This window comes from Brachyhypopomus gauderio, chromosome 2 (genome assembly GCF_052324685.1).
Source record: "Brachyhypopomus gauderio isolate BG-103 chromosome 2, BGAUD_0.2, whole genome shotgun sequence".
NCBI lineage: Eukaryota > Metazoa > Chordata > Actinopteri > Gymnotiformes > Hypopomidae > Brachyhypopomus > Brachyhypopomus gauderio.
This window is the reverse complement of record NC_135212.1, coordinates 16865220-16889188: the sequence shown is the minus strand read 5'-3', so window position 1 is coordinate 16889188 and position 23969 is coordinate 16865220. Positions and strand designations below refer to the sequence as shown.

Sequence of the window (23969 nt, the reverse complement as noted above, 5' to 3'; positions counted from 1 at the left end):
AAAGGCCTAAACATGGATATTTAGATGTACATTAAACTAAACAAGTTATCTATGAGCACAGATAATATCTGCTTATCTATGGGCTCCTCTTATGTAGAGCACAGCCCAGTCAGACTGTAGTACATGATGCTTAGCTTCTAACGAGATTTACAAGATCTAACAAGAAAATGGGAGAAAAAACTAGTGAATTAATGACTTTATGAATATATGAATAAATGAATATGAATATATGAATGAATGTATCTATGAATTTATGAACAAATGAGCTGATGGATGTACAAATGAATGAATGAAAGAATGAATGAATGACTTTTCCTTCTTTTCCTATCCCACAGTGCAGTTCTCCTATGCCTGGCCTCCGGAGTCAGGAGACATGTTGCAGGGGTGATGGACTGGCCTGGGGTATCAATGAGTGCTCCCTCTGCCCCCCAGGCTTTGGTAGGTCAGAGGGCCAGTCTGTATGTGCCCTGCGCCGGAACTGGACTGGGGGAGCGGGTGACGTTTAGGCACCAGTTCACTGGAACATGCTTTTAGATCAACAACCAGAACTTCAGTGCTAGAAGCAGGGGTGCACTGAAAAGATACATAGACACACACACACACACACACACACACACACACACACACACACACACACACACACACACACACACACACACACACACACAGCAATATCAGCCAGACTGCATGATGTCATGATGTAGAGCCCCAGCATACAAACAAGGGCGAATGCAAGGTAATGATAGGGTAACTCCATGTGAATATCACTATTCATAGCTGTACTGGTGACCTGCAGAACGTATTGGAGCTGGCCATATTTGTACATGAGTCGGTCAGCTTGCTCGCTTTGACCAAGACTGGAACATTAAAGCGTGCTTCTCCCTATCATGGACTTCATTTAAAAGTCTTGTTTGGGTCCTTCAGCATACGAGTTCCATCATCACCACCTACTCTTATTCAACAAGGCGACATCATTTGGCATAACCGCTAAGTATTAATACCTCTGATATGGGTGCCAGCTTACAGCACAGAGGAATTTTTATGACATCTCCATAAAATGTTCAAGATCATTTGAAATGTAATTTAGTTTCTCCTCTCTGCACTCAAACATATTTGGACAAGATTTACTTCTGCCACTGCTTGGGGCCCTGCCCTGTTTAGTAATGGTAATATTAGTGTTATGTAACTCTCTTTTGCATAATGCTTACAATGGCTCAACAGTAGAGGGGAACATTCTGTGTTCTGAAGTGGCCTCTTGGGGACATACCCTCCCCCCCCAACCCCACCCACCAACCCCCCAACACAGAAAAAAATAACATGTAGTAGTTTGTAGTTCTAGCTTCGTCTTGTTTTATTGTTAGTTCTGCTGATGATCCACTGTGCAAGGTATGCCTGGGGGCCTCAAGGGATGATTGAAAAGAAGAGGTGAATTATTTGGTAGAGCAGATCATTATAAAAGAAAGAATGGACAAGAAGATGAACTCTAGGGAAAGGCAAACAAACACTGCTGAGAACTAGGGAGTCTGCTCCAAAATAGGGATGGAGGTTCATCTGGGTTCCTCTGACGTTTTCTTTGCTTGCTAAACTATTCTGAACTCTCCCCAAAACATCTTTGATCTCTAAGTACAAGGATGTTCATTCTTTCCCTGATTTTATGGCAGAGTAAAACAGAAATAACAGAATAATTCATAACAGAATTATTCATTGTTCAATAGAGCTGCTTGGCTTGGCTGAAGATAACACTCTCCTGCAGCTCCATTCTCATTATATGAAGATGCAGCAATAACCCCGTACATCTGTGCACTTTTAGGATACATGTATGAGCGTATGCATATTTCAATCTGAACTTTCAATCACTCATCTATATATGTTGTGTGTAAATATGTAAAGCATGCATAATATTATATCCTGTACTGCTTTAGTGTTTGTGGTGAACAGCAGGTAAAGTAAGTCTTCTCCACAGGGACCAGAGGACGGGGTGAGGGGAGCTGCCCCAAAGGCTTTGAGAGGGTCAATGGTACACAGTGTGTGGGTATGTACACTCACCCTACCAGTATAGGTAGTTACAAGTGGCTGGCTACTCAAAAGTGTTAAATGTAACTTTTGGTAGAATGTAATGTGTTTGGACTGTATGTGCACAGTTGATGTATGTTTTCTCTGCCTACTTAATTGTTAAAGGCAGAGGTGTACAATCCAGGTTCAGAAAGTAAAAGTCCTCACCAGGATTTTGCTCAAGCTTGCTAGATTTTCTAATTAGTGCAATCCAGGTAAAATGAGTGGAATCAACATAATCCAGGAAGCCTGAGCAAAATCCTGGTGAGAACTTTTACTTTCTGAACCTGGATTATACACCTCTGGTTAAAGGCACCAATAGTATGTGTGCATGTCTATGTGTGTGTCTTTGTGGGTGTGTGTGTGTGTGTGTGAGAGAGAGAGAGAGAGAGAGAGAGTGTGTATATATGTGAGCGTGTGTCTGGTATGTGTGTGTGAAATGTAGCCAATCAGAGTAGCCCATCAGATAACTAGTGAAGAGTTCTGTCACATAGTCCGGTAATGTGGGATTGAAATCCCTTAGAGGTGTTTGATTCATCCTACATCTGCTCAAACTTTGCTCATATTTTAGATATACTATGTATTAAAAATATAACAAAATAATAAATATAATAATAAATTCACTGATACTATTATATGATATTATCCTGGTGTAACTGTAACAACAATTGTTAATACTTAAAAGAGAGAATACAGCAATTTCATGCAACAACAAGTTGAGTGATGTAACAAGGCAGGCATGATGTAGACAAAAGCACACAGACATTTATTTACAAACTGGTGATAGCGTTTAGCGCTATTAGACACATGGGACTCAAAACAACGATGAGCAACACATACGACAAAGACGCACACTTAAATACATAGATGCTGACAGAAGACATACAGAAGTAAAACACATACCGCTAACAAGAAAAGAGACAGATGATACAAATAACACTGACAAACACCTACACACTAAGAAACATACAAACGAAAGCACACAGACACAAATGAACGGATACACAAACGACTCCACGGGAGGAGTCAGGATATACTCAATCTGCAAGTCTATACTCAAGTATAACTCCTGTTTTCTTCATATATATTCTTCCTATTCATTCATCACATGGTTAATTTTGGGAGAACTCTCTTTTTATTATTGTGTTAGAGTTTGTCTGAACACTGAACTTTGAGCTGTTGCTTCTTGACCTGAACGTTGGCCTGATTTCCCATGTATCCTGCGTTCTTCTCTTATGTTTATGTTTATAACTCCAAGTTCTCCAAGTACTCCAAGTGTGTAGTACAAATTCATTATTCTCACACAGAACTGGTCCTCAGCTGTGTTTACATCCAGCACATGTTCTGGAGACCTTTAACTATGGGGTCTTACTCTGGGAACTCCAAATGCCTTTCGTTTCACGTTTTACTCTTGCTGTTTATGCTTTAGATACATCCACAAATATGCACACCATGCAAGTCTACACACACACACACACACACACACACACACACCCTGTTGTGTGACTGCGGGGGCACCTGCAGGCCTGTGACAGGTTTCCTCCCTTGGTGCAGATATTAACGAGTGTCTGCAGTCGGGTTTCTGTGAAAACGGGAAGTGTGTGAACACGCGTGGGAGCTACAGCTGTGTGTGCACACAGGGCTTCCTGCTGGACGCCTCACACGGCATCTGTGTCTGTAAGTACAGCAGCAGTGGGCAACGAGGCGGGTGCAGCACCCGCAAACACCTGCAAACGCCCTGAATCAACCTGCTGGACAGCCGGAACCGGGCACGGCTGTGGGCTCACACAGCTTCACCACCCCGTGCCTCCACACAGCCTCCGCATGACTCCAGGCTGCTGATTTTGAATACTGATTTTGAATTTTGAAAGAAAACTGTTAGAGAAACGAGCACAATGAGTAGTGCAAAAAGCTATAGCGTTGAGGAAATATACTCTATAAGTTCTTTAAACATATAGAGTGGCAGAAAGTGTAGAGTGTATTGCCTGAATATAAACACAAGGTTAACCTCTTTTTCAGAATATAGAAGAATAGATAACATACTTTCAAGAAGATCATCAGACATTAATGTAATGAGGCTGACAGACTGATGTGGATGTATTTGTATCAGATGTATTAGTGTCCGGTGCTGCTGTGAGAGGCTCTAGCCCTGCCTAATCCAACAGGTATCGCCGAACTGCCATGCGTCTGTGCTTTAGGGATGCCTGCTGGACACTGCTCCCCTTTGCCCTTTAACCTTTGACCTATGCGCTCCTACAGCTCCCTGTCCTTGAGTCTGCCTGACCAGCCATGGACCAACCTGCAGCTAACGTTCTGTGCCATGTTTCTGTGTGCACTGAGCTGATGGTTTTGAAGTCTGTCTGCTTGGTGTGTGTTTGGGTGTCTTTGAAGTTCAGTCAGTCAGCTTGTCTATGTTGTAATGCTACTGAAGTCTTTTGAATGTATGCATTTTGTGATTGTGCGGGTGTGTCTACTCTGGGGCACGTGAGCATACATGTTTGTGGCAATAATATTGCTCTCAGATGCGTGTTGTGGTTGTGTTCTGTGGCTGTATGTGGGGCACTTGGCTCTGATAGCCACATCTGCTCTACTAAACCAATCAGAGATGTGTCAACATATCATTACAGTTAAAATGCATGTTTTTAGGGTGATGTGTGTCAAGGAATAAAACATATTGTTAATCATTTTACTCATTTCCATTAGGAACCTGTTCTTATTCAAAAAATCATCTTACACACTGTGTTGTATGGGGCCATCCCTCCCGTGTGGTGGAGCTGTGAGACGCCACCTGCTTGCTGGCCTGCATGAGGAATTCTGCATGTTGGGCTTGATGCTTCTCGTAACTCTTCACAATTTCACCGCATTCCTGCCCTGTGAGTTGATGATGCTTCTTCTCTGCACAGCCCAGAAGGTGATCTCCTTGGAGAAGGACCAGTGCTTCCGCATCGTGGCCCATGGCTTGTGCTCGCTGCCTATCCTGAGGAACATCACTAAGCAGATCTGCTGCTGCAGTCGTGTGGGGAAGGCCTGGGGAGCCAGATGTGAGGCCTGCCCATACTTCGGCTCGGGTGCGTGCCTCATTGGTGCTCGGTTGGGTCTCACACCATGTCCTGGTGACCCCAAAGGCTTGCCTGTTTTGCCTGCTCTAACACATAATTTTTTTCATTGCCAGGTAATTATGAACCCCCTCCTGAGTTGGAACAGATGTGCTAGTGCTAGTGTTGTATTTTAGAGGAAACACTAAAATGTGCATGTGGTCTCGATGATTCACCTGAAGACCACAGGCTTAGAGAACCTTTGTGCAGGGCACTATAGATTAAGGTAGATTTTAAAGGTACCAATTTGTTCATCAACACCCCTTTGGTCAAGATATTTTGCAAAGATTTAATGATCCATATTTGTTCTTTTGCTGATCAAAGTCTTTATCTAATATAAATTCCATTTAATTTACTTGGAACATAATTGACAGGCTGATTAACTGGTAACTGTGATTTCAGTATCATAACTGGTTCATAATAAAACAAAACAAAAAAACAATCTTGGAAATCCAGCACATCTCATTAGCAGATCAAGCTAGCGAGTATGCTAGTTTGTTGGCAATAGTTACTATTAAAGCCTTTTAAACATTACTGTTAATTGCAGCCACTAAATGCAATAAATCTGGTAGCAGTGTGGCATGGTGACTGTGTTTAATCCTGCTGTGAATTAACCTTTGTTATTGCAGCCGAGTTTAAAGAAATCTGTCCTGCTGGCCCTGGATACCATTACTCTCCCAACACTCTGAAACTGAGTCAGAGACTAACAGAGATTCATGGGACTGGTGGTCCGCCTCTCGTTCCTGACACCAGTCGCACCTTGACTCCAGTCTCCAGACCTCAGGAGCCCAGATCTGAAACCTCCAGACACCAGCTACCTAGTGACCCACAAAACACAAGAACACAACCATCAAGCAGCAGCCAAAACACCAGGACCCAGCATTCAAGCACTTCTCAGATCAGCCCGAGACAGCCGGCCACATCAGACATTTTCATAATTCAGAGTGGACCACAGCAGCCCAGCAGTGCTGGGTCCCACACTCAAAACAGACAAGCAGGAAGTGTTGCTAAGGCAACAAGTCAACCCACCAGAGTGATACCCTGTGAGTAGCTATGAGCAGCCAGATCATAGTAGTATGTCGTAGTATGTAATAGTATCATGCAGTATGTTGTAGTAGTAGTAGTAGTAGTACATTATTATTAGTACATTATTATTATTATAATTATATTATTATGATTATTATTATTATTATTAGTGAAAAGGCACTGTAGCCAAGATGGGCAGTGCAACTTATATCTCATGTTAAATCGAGCAATTTTGCATAAATATCATAATTGTAAGAAAATAAAATAATATGAGCTTGGGAAAAGGTTAGACAATATAACAGCCAGTGTAACTGTAAGTGTTTACTGTATTATTAACTGTTGAAACCTGTTTTTTCAATTTCCTACAATAGCCATCAACAGGACACAAACTGGCAGGCCATCTATTAACAGACAGTCAGTTCCTCCAGTCAGACCCCTGCCAGTTCCATCTACACCCCGCCCACTTCCACCAAGACCAGGTGAGTCAATCATTTAGAAGAATGGTAAAAAGGTATGAGTTATAATCACAAAGTCTTATGTCTCCTTTTCTTTTTATATCAGCTACAGTGTTTGAATAGAGTAGTTATTGTACTGCAGTAGTCACATGCCTTCAATCGTACGCCCTCAGAACCTTTATCTAAAGGCCTTCTCACAAAGGCATGCCTACCCTCTTATATGCTGCATGCACATAGAAGGTAATTGTGGAATTGTGTTAATCAAAAAGCTTCCTGATTGGTTAATACAGCTGGACTTTGTTGATTTTTTTGTTGCTGATTATAGGGTAGAGGACAAAGGTTTTTTTTAAATATTTTTTTATAGTCAGCTAATACACATTGTTCTTAAAATAAATTACTTGTAACACATTATATATATTTTTCCAGAATGTCCAGTGTCCTTTCTCTAGTTTACCATAGAGTAAGAGGTAACTGATCACGGGTTCTTCTGAATCGAGCTAGAATCTAGCCATTTGCTGGCTGTTTGGGGCACAAAGCCCGGCCTGTTCAGAGCAAAGTGGACACGCTCTGAGACATTGTTGGCTCCAGGCCAGCACACGGGCCCTGCTTTGATTGAGGAAGGGACTGAGGTACTGCCAGACTTTCTTCACAGTAGAAGAATGCATGCTTGAACCGGGCATTGAGAAACAGTCGAGAAGCCCTCTGGCATTAATGTCACTCTAACTGGATAGTGAGAGCAATGTCTTTTGAGAAAGTACTTAGTAAAGTAAGTGAGACTACACTCTGCTTATGATTCTACTTTATGTTATTAATGAATTTCCTCTGCCTTTAATGCAACATGCATTACATACAATACATGTTACATGCATGTATTGTGTGTGTATTGCTTTTCTAAAATATGTAATGGATACTTGACATTCCATAGGCTTTACACAGCTTTGATAGATAAAAAAATATGTGTATGTGTATGCATGTGATTGCTACAGATACCCGTGTGTGTGAAGTTAGGCCCCATATTTGTGGCCCCGGTCGCTGTATCGATATGGCCGGCGGGAGACATACATGCGCGTGTAATCCTGGATTCATCCTCAACGCTCAGGCAGGCCACTGCCAAGGTTAGAATCTTCCTCTGGACTTCTATACCACAACTATCAAACTCTATAAAACATAAACACAGTGCTAGATGTCTACAGTGAGGAAAATACGTATTTGAACACCCTGCAACTTTGCAGGTTTTCCCACTTACAAATCATTCATCAAATTTCAGACCCCCCCCCCCCCCCCCCCCCCCCCCTGATTTCTAAGGGGGAGAACCTTCAAAGTCGCAGGGTGTTCAAATACTTATTTTCCTCACTGTATCTATACACCAGCTGTCTCAGGTTGCATAACAGAACAGAATGTGAGCTGTGGGTAATCTCTGCTGCACCATTACTCTGTAATTAATTTGTGGAAATAAAATGACTGAATTGGTTTAGAAGTACAGTATATTCTTCCTCACCCATGAAGGAGGGGGGGGGGGGGGAGCAGGTGGGGCAAGATCACCTGAAAACTAATCACAGTGTGTGTACTGACTGAAACTGTGTTTTGCCAACATCCATTAAAGCAGATTGTAGGATACTGAATTATCTTGCATCTTATATTCCACAATTTAATTAAAGTAGAAAATCCTTTAGGATATTAAAGTTTGCGATGGGAAGACCCATGTGTGTCTCCTTTCCAAATCCTACACCAAATATCGTCAGGATCGGTTTTATACTTTAAAAAAAGTGTCCGTGGCCATTGTGGCACATGCTGGTGAACAGCTGGGTTCCTCAAACATGCCCGATTGTTGCCATTGAACCATTTACATTCTTCAGCTTTTACTCTCTCTTCCCAAGGACATTCCAGAGCTCCTGTAGGTGAAGAGGTCAAGAAGAGGGTCTCGGCTGTGTGTGTGTGTGTGTGTGTGTTTTCACACTTTTCAAATTGACCTCACTCAACAATCCGCTGTGACGCTTTTGTCTTCAGTAGCCTTTAGAACTGTTGGCCGGATAATGGCCCATAGAGCAGCTGACGTGACCCCAGAGGTCACGGGAGCCATGGCCATAAGGTTCTGCTAGCAGTTCCTTTGTCCTCATTGGCCGATTTAAGGATGCATCATCGTGCTAGAAGAATATGTCACGCTGACATTGATGATGCTGGTTCAAACTAAATTAAATTTGTTGTTGTCTGAGTGTGTGTGCTTGTATGCCCAGTGGTGGATGGTGCTCTGCCACTAGGGTCTGTCCTCTGTCTCCCCTTCCTGCACCCCATTCAGTCCCCCAGGGGGCTGTAGATCCCGGTAGAGAGTACGCTGTGTGCAATTGGCTGCCGCTTCTCGCCGGTGTGTGATTGGTTGTCTGAGACGTAGCTGTGTTAACAATTGTAAAGCGCCTTGGGTATCCTGAAAGGCGCTATATAAAATTGAATCATTCTTCTTTTCTAAATGATTGTGCGTTTTCAGATGTGAACGAGTGCGTGCTGACGCCGAGGCCATGTTTAGCTGGCCAGTGTGAGAACACCGTGGGCAGCTTTCACTGTGTATGTCCCCAAGGCTACCAGAGCAATGCTCAGCAGAACCAGTGCTCAGGTCAGTGCGGGTCAGCACACTGCATTAACGCTGCTCCTGAGACTGAGACCTCCTTTTAGTTTAAACTTTTTTAAAGCTGTCCTACAGATGGAAAACATCAGATTTTATAATAAGATTTGTTAATCTTTTAATCGGATTTTGTGACATGTCTCACTTTAAACCTATGCCAGGTTTCTCATGAGTTGGTGGGTTTAATGTTCCCTTGTACAATCCCTTTGATCAACCTCTCAGACATCGACGAGTGCCTCCATCTGCCCAACCAGTGCACCAACGGCCGCTGTGAGAATACGCGCGGCAGTTTCAGGTGTGTCTGCAGGACTGGGTATAGACTGCAGAACAACACCTGCATAGGTAATCTCTCTCACAGCTTTCCAGTTTATCCTAATAATCCCATCAAATGAAACATGGACTCATTAATTTCTCACTGGTTAAATCATGCTTAAGTGCATATACAGTGAAGAAAATAAGTATTGGAACACCCTGCCACTTTGCAAGTTCTCCTACCTAGAAATCATGGAGGGGTCTGAAATGTTCATCTTAGGTACATGACCACTGTAAGAGACATAATTGGAGTAGCAGTGATCCTAAGAAAGGTGAGGAATCAGCCCAGAACTACAGGAGGAGCTGGTCAATGACCTGTGGGAACCAGTGTTTCCAAGGTTACTGTGGGTAATACATTAAGACGTCATAGTTTAAAGTCATGCATGGCACAGAAGGTTCCCCTACTTAAATCAGCACACGTCCAGGCCCGTCTTAAATTTGCCCATGACCATTTGGATGATCCAGAGGAGTCATGGGAGAAAGTTCTGTGGTCAGATGAGACCAAAATAGAACTTTTAGACCACTCACTGTGTTTGGAGGACAAAGCATGATGAGTACCATCCCAAAAACACCATCACCACTGTAAATCATGGGGGTGGAAGCATCATGCTTTGGGGGTGTTTTTCTGCACATGAGACAGGACGACTGTACTGTATTAAGGAGAGGATAACCAGGACCATGTATTGGGAGATTTTGGGGAACAACCTCCTTCCCTCAGATAGAGCACTGAAGATGGGTCGTGGCTGGGTCTTTCAACATGACAATGACCCAAAGCACACAGCCAGGATAACCAAGGAGTGGCTCTGTAAGAAGCATATCAAGGTTCTGGAGTGACTTAGTCCGTCTCCAGACCTAAACCCTATAGAAGATCTTTGGAGGGAGCTCAAACTCTGTGTTTCTCAGCGACAGTCCCGAAACCTGGCTGATCTGGAGAAGATTTGAGTGGAGGAATGGGCCAAAATCCCTGCTGCAGTGTGTGCACACCTGATGAAAAACTACAGGAAACATTTGACCTCTGTAATTGCAAACAACGGCTACTGTACCAAATATTAACATTGATTTTCACAGGTGTTCAAATACAAAAATTTGCCGCAGTAACACACAAATAAATTCTTTAAAAAATCATACATTGTGATTTCTGGATTTTTATATTTTTTAGATTGTCTCTCACAGTGGACATGCACCTGAGATGAAAATATCAGACACCTCCATGGGAGAACTTACAGTCTCGGGGTGTTAAAATACTTGTTTTCCTCACTGTATATTCAAATTCTAACTAAACCTTTTCCAGCTGAATATAGCAACTGTTCTGATTGTGTTGTGGTGTTTGTTTTTCAGACATCGATGAGTGTGATGGGCCGCTCCGCTGCCCTGGTCAGGAGTGTGTGAACACTCAGGGTGCGTACAGGTGTTCGTCCTGCATACCTGGCTTTGGTCTTCTCGATGGACAGTGCACAGGTAAAACTGTAGCTGTGGCAACATACTGCACAGGGCTGGACCAAAGCATGTTGTCTACGGGTGTTCAAATATAGGCCAGCATCAGTCACCTAAACCTGTGCGGTGTGCTGAAGTGTGTGTAGGTGTGCAGCTGCTCTCCTGTCTCACGCAGATGTGGACGAGTGTCGTCAGAGCCCCTCGCCCTGCTCCAACGGCCGCTGTGAGAACATTCCTGGCAGCTACAGGTGTGTCTGCTCTGTGGGATACAGAACACGGGACAATTCTTGCACAGGTATGATTTTACCATAACTATACACCTGTTGCCAAAGGTGTTTTTGAGAGTAATTTTTAATACATTAAAAACCTTGCATGTATTTTTCAGATGTGAACGAGTGTGAGGACCTTCTGCAGTGTCCAGGTCAGGAGTGTGTAAACACGGCGGGTTCGTACAGGTGTGTGTCCTGCAGACCTGGATTTACACTTGTCAGCAGAAAATGCACAGGTAAAAAAATGCACCGGTTTTCCCTTTTCCTCCAGCAGTTTAATCAGCACGCTGGATCCTTCTGCACATCTCTGCTGTAACAGTCATGCTACTATGATTCAGAAGACTCACTGCATTTGTTTGGATGAATTCACAAATTCACATGTCTTCATCTCCAAGTTCGTCAAAATCATGCTAACCACCCCCCCCTCCCCTCGAATAAAACAAATCATATTAAAAGGTGGTCAGGAATCATCAGCCAGTTTCTTTTCCATAATAGTCGTGCTATTGTCTCGCTCCCTGTCAGATATTGATGAGTGTCGCCAGGGTCGTGCGCTCTGCTTGAATGGCCACTGTGAGAACACTTTGGGGAGCTACAGGTGTGTGTGCAGGCTTGGCTACAAACTTCAGGGCAACACCTGTGCAGGTAAACAGCGGTCCCATGTGACGACCAGCCCTTTTCTGTACTCTTTGGAACCTCACCTGCACCACTTTATAATGCCGCATTTGCCAGTTTGTTGGTGTATCTCTTCCTTCAGATGTAAACGAGTGTGAGGACCCTCTACAGTGTCCAGGTCAGGAGTGTGTAAACACGGCGGGTTCGTACAGGTGTGTGTCCTGCAGACCTGGGTATAGGTTTCGCAGTGGACAATGCACAGGTAACAGACGGCTAACAACTCACAAGTCTCACAAGAGCCTACAGTCTAGTGCAGCATGCTGTTGTCTAATCAGTCTAATCAGTTTTTGTGTTTATGACGAATTGTTGTATCAGATGTGGATGAGTGTGTCCAGAGCCCCTCGGTCTGTGCTAACGGTCACTGTGAAAACAGTCAGGGAAGCTACCGTTGCATCTGCCAGCCTGGATTTAGACTGCAAGCTAACACATGCACAGGTACACACAGCACATGACATCAGAACTCAATGACATTAGCTCTGCAATTTCATATTTTTGAAGAGCCAAAGGTGTAAACCAAATGACACGGATTTGGCAGGTGTGAGTAGTGTTGACATATACTTGTGTTCTTGTACACAGATGTGGACGAGTGTGAGAACAAGCTTCAGTGTCCGGGCCAAGTCTGCATCAACTCGGTCGGCTCCTTCAACTGTGTGTCCTGTCGGACAGGTTTTGAGGTCACCAATGGACAATGTCAAGGTGCCTGCCTGTCTGGGTCTTTCTCTGCCGTCAAACATCACTGGTTGATGATGCGTGGCACATTGTGAAGTTGCCTCTTGGAGATTTGGTGTATTTAATATTGTGATATTCTAAGGTTTATGAGCAGGTTGCCTGTGTTTTCAGATGTGAACGAATGCAGTGGGACACCTGCTCCCTGCTTTAATGGCCGCTGTGAGAACACCCCAGGTAGCTACAGGTGTATCTGTCGGCCGGGACTGCGACTGCAGGCCAACACCTGCACAGGCAAGTGCACCTGCCACACGTACACACACACACACACACACACACACACACACACACACACATACACACACACACATACACACACAGACACACACACACACACTTGTACACACACACGCATACACATGAGACAACAAAGAAATTGTCACATTTCATGTTTGTGTTGGGTAATTACAACTTGAGTCCGAATTGCATTGTTTCCCCTTCGAGACAGACATTGATGAGTGTGAAGACCCTCTTAATTGCCCTGGCCAGCAGTGTGTGAACTCCATGGGCTCATACGAGTGTGTCCACTGTCGGGATGGATATCGTCTGCAGGAGAAGCAGTGTTCAGGTACACACCAGCACTAATCCCCATCAGGCCCACTGCTGCTGTTTTAACAGCATGCTTGTAGAAGCACTGCCACCCCATGGAGTGGAGCAGGATCAGAGGTCGACCTTCAGCTTTTGACTACAGGTCAACCTTCAGCTTTGGAGTTCAGCAGATCACCTTATTTTCTCAGAGTAAATGTTCTGCAGGCTCTGCTGATATAAAATGCAGTTTGGAGAAGCTGTGGTCTGATAGTTGTGAGTGCAAGCAGGCAGGGGCAGGGCTTCCTTTTCAGGCAGGGGCGGGGTTCCTTAACAGGCAGGGGCGGGGTTCCTTAACAGGCAGGGCGGGGCTTCCTTAACAGGCAGGGGCGGGGTTCCTTAACAGGCAGGGGCGGGGTTCCTTAACAGGCAGGGGCGGGGTTCCTTAACAGGCAGGGGTGGAGCTTCCTTAACAGGCAGGGGTGGTGTTACTTAACAGGCAGGGGCAGGGTTCCTTAACAGCTGCTCTGCGTTGGCTCATCCTGTTGTTTATTACAGCTTCAGATTCAGTGGAGGATGAGTTCTTAGCTTGGTCAGCCATCTCATACTCAAAAGGTCCAGGGGCAGAAAGAAGAAAAAATAAAGAAGGGCTTCAGGGATCTGTGTTTCTAACCCCTGGGTTTCTGTCCTGTGTTTTTGTCCCCTGTCCCCTGTGTTTCTGTCTCCATCCCCTGTGTTTCTGTCCCCCAGCCCCTGTGTTTCTGTCCCCCGTCCCCTGTGTTTCTGTCTCCGTCCCCTGTGTTTCTGTCCCCCATCCCCTGTGTTTCTGTCTCCATCCCCTGTGTTTCTGTCTCCATCCCCTGTGTTTCTGTCTCCATCCCCTGTGTTTCTGTCTCCATCCCCTGTGTTTCTGTCTCCATCCCCTGTGTTTCTGTCCCCCGTCCCCTGTGTTTCTGTCTCCATCCCCTGTGTTTCTGTCTCCATCCCCTGTGTTTCTGTCTCCATCCCCTGTGTTTCTGTCTCCATCCCCTGTGTTTCTGTCTCGTCCCCTGTGTTTCTGTCCCCCATCCCCCGTGTTTCTGTCCCCCGTCCCCCGTGTTTCTGTCCCCCGTCCCCCGTGTTTCTGTCTTCTGTCTCTCCCCTGTCCTGTATCTCAGCCATTGTTCTTCTTCTTCCTTTTCCTCACTCTATAGATGGAGTGTGGAGGGCAGTAGTAGTATTTTGTGGCCTGCACATGCAGTTGTAACGTGTGTGTGTGTGTGTGTGTGTGTGTGTGTGTGTGTGTGTGTGTGTGTGTGTGTGTGTGTGTGTGTGTGTGTGTGTGTGTGTGTGTGTGTGTGAGTGGAGCCAGCTCCAGCACATCTGTTTGTAAGGCTCTAGTTTGCTCTCCCAGGCCCTTCTTGACTGCCTCTGCCAGGATTCCCTCATTCACAATGTCCCTGGGAGGCCTGCGCAACATTAAATGCCTCAAACGTTTTCCTCATTGCTGTTACTGTTGTTTACCAGAAAAGCATAAATAACAAACAGCTGTTTTAAACAGGAAGTTTTCATTTTCACACACTGACAAACCAATATTAGCATTGCCTTACCAATCCATAAACTAATTATTAATACAATTACCTATGTTCAATAGTTCCATTTAATAAGTCGCTGTCAAATGTTTTTATATAACGCTTTTTACAACACATGTTGTCACAAAGCAGCTTTACAAGCACATGGGTCCAGATCCCTAATGAGGGGTGACAGTGGCAAGGAGAAACTCCCTATGATGGTGGGGATTAGGAAGAAACCTCGGGAGGACCAAGACTCAAAAGGGAACCCATCCTCCATTGGGCGGCCCAGCTAGTAGAAGTTCATATTCATAGTTCTATTTCTAGGGCGAGCAGCCACAGTCCCTCCAGTGTGGATGTTGAGCCTCAGGTAGGAGTCAGTATCCTGTACGTGGATGGATGCACCAGCACATCTACTGACACAACCATCACAAGACCAGACCATCACAAGACCAGACCATCACAAGGCCAGACCATCACAAGACCAGACCATCACAAGACCAGACCATCACAAGGCCAGACCATCTCAAGGCCAGACCATCACAAGACCAGACCATCACAAGACCAGACCATCACAGTACCAGACCATCGTCCATGTGTTTACGACCCATATGATTGTAAAGCTGTGTGTGTTGTAAAAAGCGCTATATTAATAAATTTGACTTTGGCTTTTATGAAATTGTCTTTGTAGAAGCATGTGACCAGGATACAAAATACATGTTAAGTGTATAAACAAAACTTTTAACAACCATATACATGTATATATGTATCACAAAAGTGAGTACACCCCTTACATTTCTGCAGATATTTAAGAATATCTTTTCAAAACACTGACAAAATGACACTTTGACACAATTAAAAGTAGTCTGTGTGCAGCTTATAGTGTAAAAGTGTAAATTTATTCTTCCCTCAAAATAACTCAATTTGCAGCCATTGATGTCTAAACCACCAGCAACACTGTTATATAAGCTGCACACAGACTACTTTTCATTTTGTCAAAGTGTATACAAAGATATATTTAAATATCTGCTGAAATTTGAGGGGTGTACTCACTTTTGTGATGCACTGTATATAGCACCCTTGCCAGTGATTAGTATGTGGCTCCAGCAGGCATATCTTGCGCTATACAAATACATTTGATTTGATTTGATATCTATAGCAGCGTAACTAAAGGGAGGGTCTTGGAGGTTGAGCTCCACACTTTCATATGTAGAATATTAACTAAATACTTGATTAAATAGGTGAGTCTTAAGTTTAGGCTTAAAGATTGGAACTGTCAGAATCTTTAAAGGAGAAAGCTCTGCCTCTGGCTGTAGTCTTGTTAATTTTCAGAACTAAGAGTAATCTTGCATTTTGGGAGCACAGCAGGCGAGAAGTGGTATAATATGCAATGAGTTAACTCAGATATTGTGGGGCAAGACCATTTAACGCCTTATAGGTCAATAGAGGAATTTAAAATCAATTTGATATTTAACCAGAAGTCAGCGCAGTGCTGAGAGAGTTGGACTAATGTGATCGAATTTTCTAGCCCTAGTTAGGACTCTGGCTGCAGTACAAGTTGGAGTTGGAGTTTCTTTATGGACTGCTTAGAGCATCCAACTAAAATACCATTACAGTAGTCCAATCTTGATGAGACAAAAGTGTGGACCAGCTTCTCTGCATCTGATAACAGAACTAGATGTCTCCGCCATAATTTCTATAGCCCCACACATCTCATGCTTGCTGCCAGTGCTTCGGACCTATGGGCCATCAGGTGAGTGTTTGGCTCAAGAACATGTGCCATGGAGAGATAACCTGTTGCTTGCTATCTACCCCGGCCCCTCCCCAACCCGGCCCGGCCCGGCCCCGACCCGGCCCCGCCCCGCCCCAACCCGGCCCGGCTCCGCCTTTGCTCCACCTCTGCTCAGATATCGATGAGTGTGAGATGCCTTGGACGTGCGAGCTGCACACCACGTGTGTGAACACGGACGGCTCCTATCGGTGCGAGTGCTCTGCTGGCTACCGTGCGACAGAACACGGACGTCAGTGTGCAGGTCAGCAATGTGTTATTGAAATGTGTTCTTTTGTTTGTTTGTTTTTTTTTGTTTTTTTTTTTTTATATTGTGTGTTTCTGACCCTGCGTGTGTTGGCTTGGTTTCACAGACATTAATGAGTGTTTGGAGGGGGATTTCTGCTTCCCTAAAGGAGAGTGTATAAATACGGAGGGCTCATATAAGTGTCTTTGTGCGCTCGGCTACCGCACCAACATCAACGGCACTTCCTGCCTGGGTACGGTTCCTGGCTCCATCACTCCATCTTGCCATTGCAACATCACATCTAGTATGGCTTCAGTTTGCTGCCAAATTTAAATCCAAAAAGGAATAAACCGCTATGGTTAAGTTAAATTTATGTTTTATAATTGGGATATTGTTACAAAACTGAAAAAGACAGGTCATTCTCTTTTCCTTTAAAAGTTCGTTAAAAATTTTTAATATATAAGATTAGTCTTTCAGGTTTGTGTTGTTTATAACAGAACTAATGTGATACTGGGATGATTTGAGTCTGTAAGGATAAAGTGTATCCCAGTAAACACAGTGAAGACGCTGTCTCGGGTCCCTGGCGGGTCCTACTTGGTGGTAGTGCTGCTGTCATGGCCCCGTGGCCCCGTGGCATGTAAATGTGTGTGTGCTCTCATGCCCAGATGTGGACGAGTGTGTCAGAGAGGGAGTGTGCCAGGATGGCCACTGTAGGAACACCGATGGCTCGTTCATGTGCGTCTGCAACACGGGGTTCACCAGCACCCCTGAAAAAAACACCTGCCTGGGTGAATAGTACATGCACACACACACACACACACACACACACACACACACACACACACACACACACACACACACACACACACACACACACACACTCAAAACATGTACTACTGTTACTAAATACAGCATTATGTATCTCGTAGAGTGTGAATCCCTACAGATTCAACACGTTTAGTCCCCTCAGTGATTGTTTACAGAAACACACACACACACACTTCACCTTCTTTCCATTGGCATATCATTAGTCCTGGAAGCTGAGGTGTTTCTGCATCCTCTGTGTGTGTGTGTGTGTGTGTGTGTGTGTGTGTGTGTGTGTGTGTGTGTGTGTGTGTGTGTGTGTGTGTGTGTGTGTGTGTGTCTCAGACATCGATGAGTGTGTGGACTCAGAAGGAGCTGTGTGTGGTACACAGCGCTGTGAGAACACCATCGGCTCATTCCGCTGCCTGGTCTCCTGTGAACCTGGATACAGCATTACAGTATCAGGAGAGTGTGTGGGTGAGCGAACAAACATGACACACACATGCAGTCAAGCATTCATGTACATACCCATGTTCATACACACATACACTATATTGGTTTTTTATGTTTTCTTTGTTTTAATTAATTAATTAATATCATATTAATTAATATGATATTTAGCATTACACAGTGGGCTGCAGAAAGATGGACCAACCCCTTCTTCAAAAATTAACTGCAAAATTCCAGCTTTGAACTGCTTGTGGTTTTTGATGCAGTCCCCCATGAACTCCTGAGCACACAGAACTTGGAATACTGCTGAAAGTAATTTTCAGCCACTGGCTTTTTTGTGGTTCTACCTTTGGCAGAGAGCATACAAAGGAGATTTCCCCTCACGACGCAGAACACAGTGTCTTCTCAACAAAGACTGAACAAACACTTCCCAGCCTCCCATACTTACATGTGCAATGAAAGGGTGTGTCTGGATCCGCGGATGACGGGCAATAAGGATCATGTTACAAGATTGCGTCAACTTTAAACAAAGGACAAGGGCTGGAATTCAAATGAGGCAGTTCAGGCAGCAGAGAAAAGTTATTTCTGTGGAGAGGTTCTCTGCCTGGCATGGGCTTTAGGCTTTTTGACTTTGCAGACTGCTTATATGCCCAACAGCTACATAACACACTACTGGGGAAGACCAGAAAGACATAATAGGTCCCCTTTAATACAGGCCAAATAAGAATTCTTCCAAGGGTTAAATGTATTTTTTATGACCACATAGAATGTTCCCATAGTTCCTTTTTTGCCATTTTATCCAAGCATTTTTATCACATCGTCATATCGTATAGCAGACAGACAAACTACAAATTACATTTGTATGTCTTTTAAATTCCATTGTAATTTTTACAAATATTCTCTCTCTGTGTCTCTTTCTCTGTCTCTCTCTCTCTCTCTCTCTCTCTCTCTCTCTCTCTCTCTCTGTCTCTCGTTCTCGTTCAGTATAGCTTTATTAGCATGGCTGTATAAGGTACAGTGTTGCCAAAGCATTACAATAATGATAACAATGATAATATATATATGATAACATTTAGGGAAAGTTAGAAAAGTTATCACTATAATTATTTACGTTTTGAAGCTGAAGGGGGGGGGGGGGGGGGGGGTCGTTTCCCACTGTCTCTTAGGCTGTGACATGTAGATACATATTTAGCAGCGATGGGTGCGCTGTGTCGCCCTCCTAGAATGTTGTTCAGTTTGTGTTAATGTTTGGAAGTTTGGGATTATCTTTATGAATTTATGTGTGTAAATTTCTCGTGTTGGTCTGAATTTTTCACATTGCAGAAGAAAGTGTATCTCTGTCTCGACCTCACCTGTCGTACAGTGACCACACAGCCTCTGCTCTCTGGGCAGCCAGGACTGTTTATACCTGTCTCTCTCTACGGCCAGGCCGTGGTCACTGAGTCTGTACTCTCTCTCTCTCTCTCTCTCTCTCTCTCTCTCTCTCTCTCTCTCTCTCTCTCTCTCTCTCTCTCTCTCTCTCTCTCTCTCTCTCTCTCTCTCTCATTCATTTATAGACATTAACGAATGTGCAAATGAAACTGTTTGTGGAAAGCACGCTTTCTGTCAGAATCTGATTGGAACATATCAGTGTATCTGTGACCAGGGCTACGAGTCTGCAGGAGATGGCCGTTACTGTTTGGGTATGTTACAGTCATGAAACAGTCACGTCAAACTTCTCACAGACACACACACACATGTCCTACTGTCCTGTCTCTGAACGTCCTTAGCTTGCTCTCTTAGCTCAGTCACACTCAGTTCTCTCATTCTGTTTTTCTTTTTCTCACTTTTTCCTTCCTTGTTGTACTCTCTCTCTCTCTCTCTCTCTCTCTCTCTCTCTCTCTCTTTCTCTCTCTGTGCAGACATTAATGAGTGTGAGACCATGGCGGGTGTGTGTGGGTCAGCACGCTGTTGGAATGCAGAAGGCTCTTTCACGTGTGAGTGCGATAGTCCGCAGGAGGAATTTGACCCAGTTACAGTACAGTGTGTGAGGAGAGCTGGTCCAGGTAACACACACACACACACACACACACACAAAAGAATGCTCACACATTATTCTGTTGCAGGCTTGACTATTGTCCTCAGTGTAACACTGCCCCCTAGTGTTCATATAACAAAGACTGGTACCTGTTCATGCTGAACTAGGCTATGTTAAATCTGGTTTTAGTTCAGGGCAAATGTAAACATGAGCATGCTGTCCTAGCAGCTAATGTTGGTGATACAGGTGTGCCAGTCCAGCCAGGCGTGTCTCCTACGTCCCCCCGTGCTGGTTCCAGTGCAGGGCAAGGCTCTGGGTCTCGCCTGGCCCCTGCTCATCTGGGTGAAAGGCGAGAGTGCTACTACAACCTGGAACAGCTGGACACGTGCAGAATCCTGGCCCACAATACCAGCCTGCAGGAGTGCTGCTGTACCGCTGGACAGGCCTGGGGCTTGGGCTGCCTCTATCAGACCTGCCCGCAGCTCGGCACCAGTAAGGAGCACACACACACACACACACACACACACACACACAAGCCTACACACACGCACAAACACACTGTGACTGTATATGTTATGGTACTGTTCATACTGTTTTGTTTGGTTTATTGCATGAATCACACTTACAATCACACACACACACATCACACTGTCTAAAGATATAGACACATACATCCCTCCTAGATTGAGGCACTTGAATATATGCGTACACATCTGCATACCCTGGAGACACCTACACATCCTGAAGATATAAACATGCACATCCTGCCTATATACACACACAGAGCTTGAAGATACACACACATACACACACATACACAGTGACCATTGTATAAGTTATGCTACTGTTTATACTGCTTTGTTTGTTTTATTGTTGACATTATTGGCCAAATTTGTCCTTTTTATTCTACCCAGCGGATTTCCAAACCTTGTGTCCAAGTGGACGAGGGTATGTGACTTCTGCAGTAGGAGCCTTCAGCTATAAGGGTAAACACACACACGCGAACACACACACACACACACACACACACCTACTTTCTTTATAATGTAAATAGTGCTCAACTTTTCCAACACAAAGCGTTATTCGTTTCCTTTTTCATGGTGCTTGTTGTGACTATTTCTGTGTTACTCATCTGTGTATTGTGCCATCATTGTAGATGTGGATGAGTGTAAACTCTTTGATCCGGAGGTGTGTAAAGGCGGCGTGTGTGTTAACAACATCCCTGGCTACTCCTGTTACTGCCCCAGTGGACACTACTACCACACTTCTTTACTGGAATGCATCGGTCAGAGCTGCATACATGTGTGGCAAACCGCAGCAGTAACTACATAATAAAGTTTAAATGTCCACAGCTAATTTTGGTTTTTCATCATCTGTGTCTCTTTCTGTCTTCCTCTAACTCCATCTCTTCTCTTTCCTCTCTTTGATATTGTCTCCTCTCTCTGTGCCTCTATCTGTTTGTGTGTGCTTCTCTCTCTCTCTCTCTCTCTCTCTCTCTCTCTCTCTCTTTGTGCTTCTGTCTGTATATTTCTGTCTCTCTCTCTGTGCTTCTGCGTCTGTCTCGCTCTCTCTCTCTCTGCCTGTTCCTCTCTCTCTGCCTGTGCCTCTCTCTCTCTCTTTCTTTCTCTGCCTGTGCCTCTGTCTCTGTCTCTGTGTGTCTCTATGAACAGATAATGATGAGTGTGAAAGTGAGGAGACGTGTCCTGGTGGGACATGTGTCAACACATTGGGCTCATATTACTGTACATGTGAGGCCCCTCTAGTGCTGGATGATACACAGCGCCACTGCATTAACATTACCAGTTTAACAGTGGGTAAGGCACACACACAAACACACACACACACACACACACACACAAACACACACTTATTCCCTCCTCTCTATCACTCTTTCTCACCCTTTTCTTTTAGGTTATTATCAGTGTTTCAACTGATATTATGTGGTCTGTTGTCATGGAAAATAATTAAAACCTGTAATTCCAAAACCTTTAAATTAAAAGTTTTAAAACAATGTTTGGGAGTTTTAAAGCATTAAGTAAATATGCTATCACAACTTCTATAATGAGATTTATGAGTAGTTTATGACCAAAGGTACTTATTACAGCATGTCATAAAACTTTAGGTGTCAGATATTAGTACAGTGGGAGGTAAACTGTAAAGATGTTATCTGTGCCCTCTCTCATTCACACACTCTCATTCACACTCTCTCTCTTATTCACTCTCTCTCATTCACTCTCTCTCATTCACACTCTCTTATTCACACTCTCTCTCATTCACACTCTCTCTCATTCACTCTCTCTCTCTCACTCGCTCTCTCTCCTTCACTCTCTCTCTTATTCACTCTCTCTCATTCACTCTCTCTCATTCACACTCTCTTATTCACACTCTCTCTCCTTCACTCTCTCTCTCTCATTCGTAGATGAAAACCTCTCCTTCTGTTGGCAACATGTTACTGCCGATCTGGTGTGTCAGAGCCTGTTGCAAGGATTCCAGGTGTCCTTTGTCGAGTGCTGTTGTCTCCATGGAGAAGCTTGGGGACTCCAGTGTGCCTTATGTCCACGGAGAGATGAGGGTGCACACACACACACACGCACGCACACACACACACACACACACACACACACACACACACACACACACACACACACACACACACACACACACACACACACACACACACACACACACATGTGTATGTGTTTACACATGTGTTTACACGTACAGCATATTATGTTCTTGCTGTACACGCGACCCTCTGCGGTGAACATGCACATGGTGATGATTATGTTCTTGCTTTCTTCCTCCTGCTCAGAGACCTATGAAGCGATGTGCAGTGTTCTGGGGCCCCCTCCCAATTCCCCCCGTTACGCTGAACGCTTCACCCCATTGCCTGGGAGACGGGGGCACTATCGCCCCCCATTCAGCGCCCCCTTGTACCCTGAAATGCACCCCGACTACCCGCCAACTGACTACGAGGACTACAGCCCCACGGGAGGAGGAGGAGGAGGGCGGTCTGGGCTGAGAGGAAGACCGCTCGGCTCGTATCCAGCCTTCGTGCAGCCTGACCCGAGGTACAGAGTCCAGCTCGTGTCTGTACTGGACATTAGTATGATTATGGAACATACTGATCACCTTCTCTCTGCAGCACCGGGCGCTACTACGAGGACGACTACGACACGGCACCACGTCCTCCGTTTGGACTGCCTGACCCACGCGGTGAGCGTGCCTTTGGGGCCCGGCCCAGACCCCCTCTCACTGAGGCCCGTCCCCTGAGCCTAGCCCCGCTCCCTGAAGAGGAGGAGGAGGAACCATGGAGAGGTCCCGCCCCTTTCCTGCCCTTCACAGACAGATGGAGGGGAGGGGACAGACGAGGGGGGAGTGGCAGACCCTTGAGAATCTATGAAAGTTTGTGTCTATATGTCTACCTATATAGCTATATATTCATTCATTACTTTTATTAAGTATTATAATATATAGTAAACCTGAACAACAAATGTTGTTGAGTGCATGTGTATTCTACTGGAATTAATTTCTATTATAATTGTGTTTGTTTTTATCTTTTGTAATTAGTAAGTACTAAGGGTTTTGTATGTGTGTGTGTGTGTGTGTGTGTGTGTGTGTTTGTGTGTGTGTGTGTGTGTGTGTGTGTGTGTGTGTGTGTGTGTGTGTGTGTGTGTGTGTGTGTGTGTGTGTGTGTATGACACAGGACAGTATGAGCCAGTGGGCGGGCTGATGGAGGATGAGTGTGGTATCCTGGGTGGCTGTGAGAATGGCCAGTGTGTGCGTGTGGGAGAGGGTTACACATGTGACTGCTATGATGGATACCAGCTCCATACCAGCTCCATGGCCTGCGTAGGTGAGTGTGAATACTACTGTAGACGTAGTATTTAGACGACTGGTTATTTCTACTCATGACAAGAAACATTTAGAAATTAACATTATTTCCTAAT

At 44.6% G+C, this 23969-nt stretch overlaps 1 protein-coding gene across 4 annotated transcripts in view; it reads left to right on the top strand.

The window, feature by feature from the left end:
- ltbp4 (latent transforming growth factor beta binding protein 4) overlaps positions 1 to 23969 on the top strand; it is a 35803-nt gene that overhangs the window by 10155 nt on the left and 1679 nt on the right. Inside the window, exons 4-35 of one of the 4 annotated variants that reach the window (XM_076989077.1) lie at positions 336 to 438; positions 1964 to 2032; positions 3607 to 3729; positions 4956 to 5120; positions 5777 to 6190; positions 6545 to 6652; positions 7615 to 7743; positions 9111 to 9236; positions 9468 to 9587; positions 10896 to 11015; positions 11167 to 11286; positions 11377 to 11496; positions 11783 to 11902; positions 12015 to 12134; positions 12248 to 12367; positions 12509 to 12628; positions 12773 to 12892; positions 13107 to 13226; positions 16641 to 16766; positions 16876 to 17001; positions 17414 to 17536; positions 17898 to 18029; positions 19559 to 19684; positions 19904 to 20047; positions 20266 to 20511; positions 20934 to 21005; positions 21176 to 21304; positions 21690 to 21833; positions 22439 to 22591; positions 22832 to 23090; positions 23165 to 23337; positions 23726 to 23875. In XM_076989077.1, coding sequence (XP_076845192.1) covers positions 336 to 438; positions 1964 to 2032; positions 3607 to 3729; positions 4956 to 5120; positions 5777 to 6190; positions 6545 to 6652; positions 7615 to 7743; positions 9111 to 9236; positions 9468 to 9587; positions 10896 to 11015; positions 11167 to 11286; positions 11377 to 11496; positions 11783 to 11902; positions 12015 to 12134; positions 12248 to 12367; positions 12509 to 12628; positions 12773 to 12892; positions 13107 to 13226; positions 16641 to 16766; positions 16876 to 17001; positions 17414 to 17536; positions 17898 to 18029; positions 19559 to 19684; positions 19904 to 20047; positions 20266 to 20511; positions 20934 to 21005; positions 21176 to 21304; positions 21690 to 21833; positions 22439 to 22591; positions 22832 to 23090; positions 23165 to 23337; positions 23726 to 23875 — 4540 coding nt within the window. Of the gene's footprint in view, positions 1 to 335; positions 439 to 1963; positions 2033 to 3606; positions 3730 to 4955; positions 5121 to 5776; positions 6191 to 6544; positions 6653 to 7614; positions 7744 to 9110; positions 9237 to 9467; positions 9588 to 10895; positions 11016 to 11166; positions 11287 to 11376; positions 11497 to 11782; positions 11903 to 12014; positions 12135 to 12247; positions 12368 to 12508; positions 12629 to 12772; positions 12893 to 13106; positions 13227 to 16640; positions 16767 to 16875; positions 17002 to 17413; positions 17537 to 17897; positions 18030 to 19558; positions 19685 to 19903; positions 20048 to 20265; positions 20512 to 20933; positions 21006 to 21175; positions 21305 to 21689; positions 21834 to 22438; positions 22592 to 22831; positions 23091 to 23164; positions 23425 to 23725; positions 23876 to 23969 lie in introns of all 4 variants that reach the window. The other 3 variants (XM_076989069.1, XM_076989085.1, XM_076989090.1) reach the window with 3 other exon arrangements.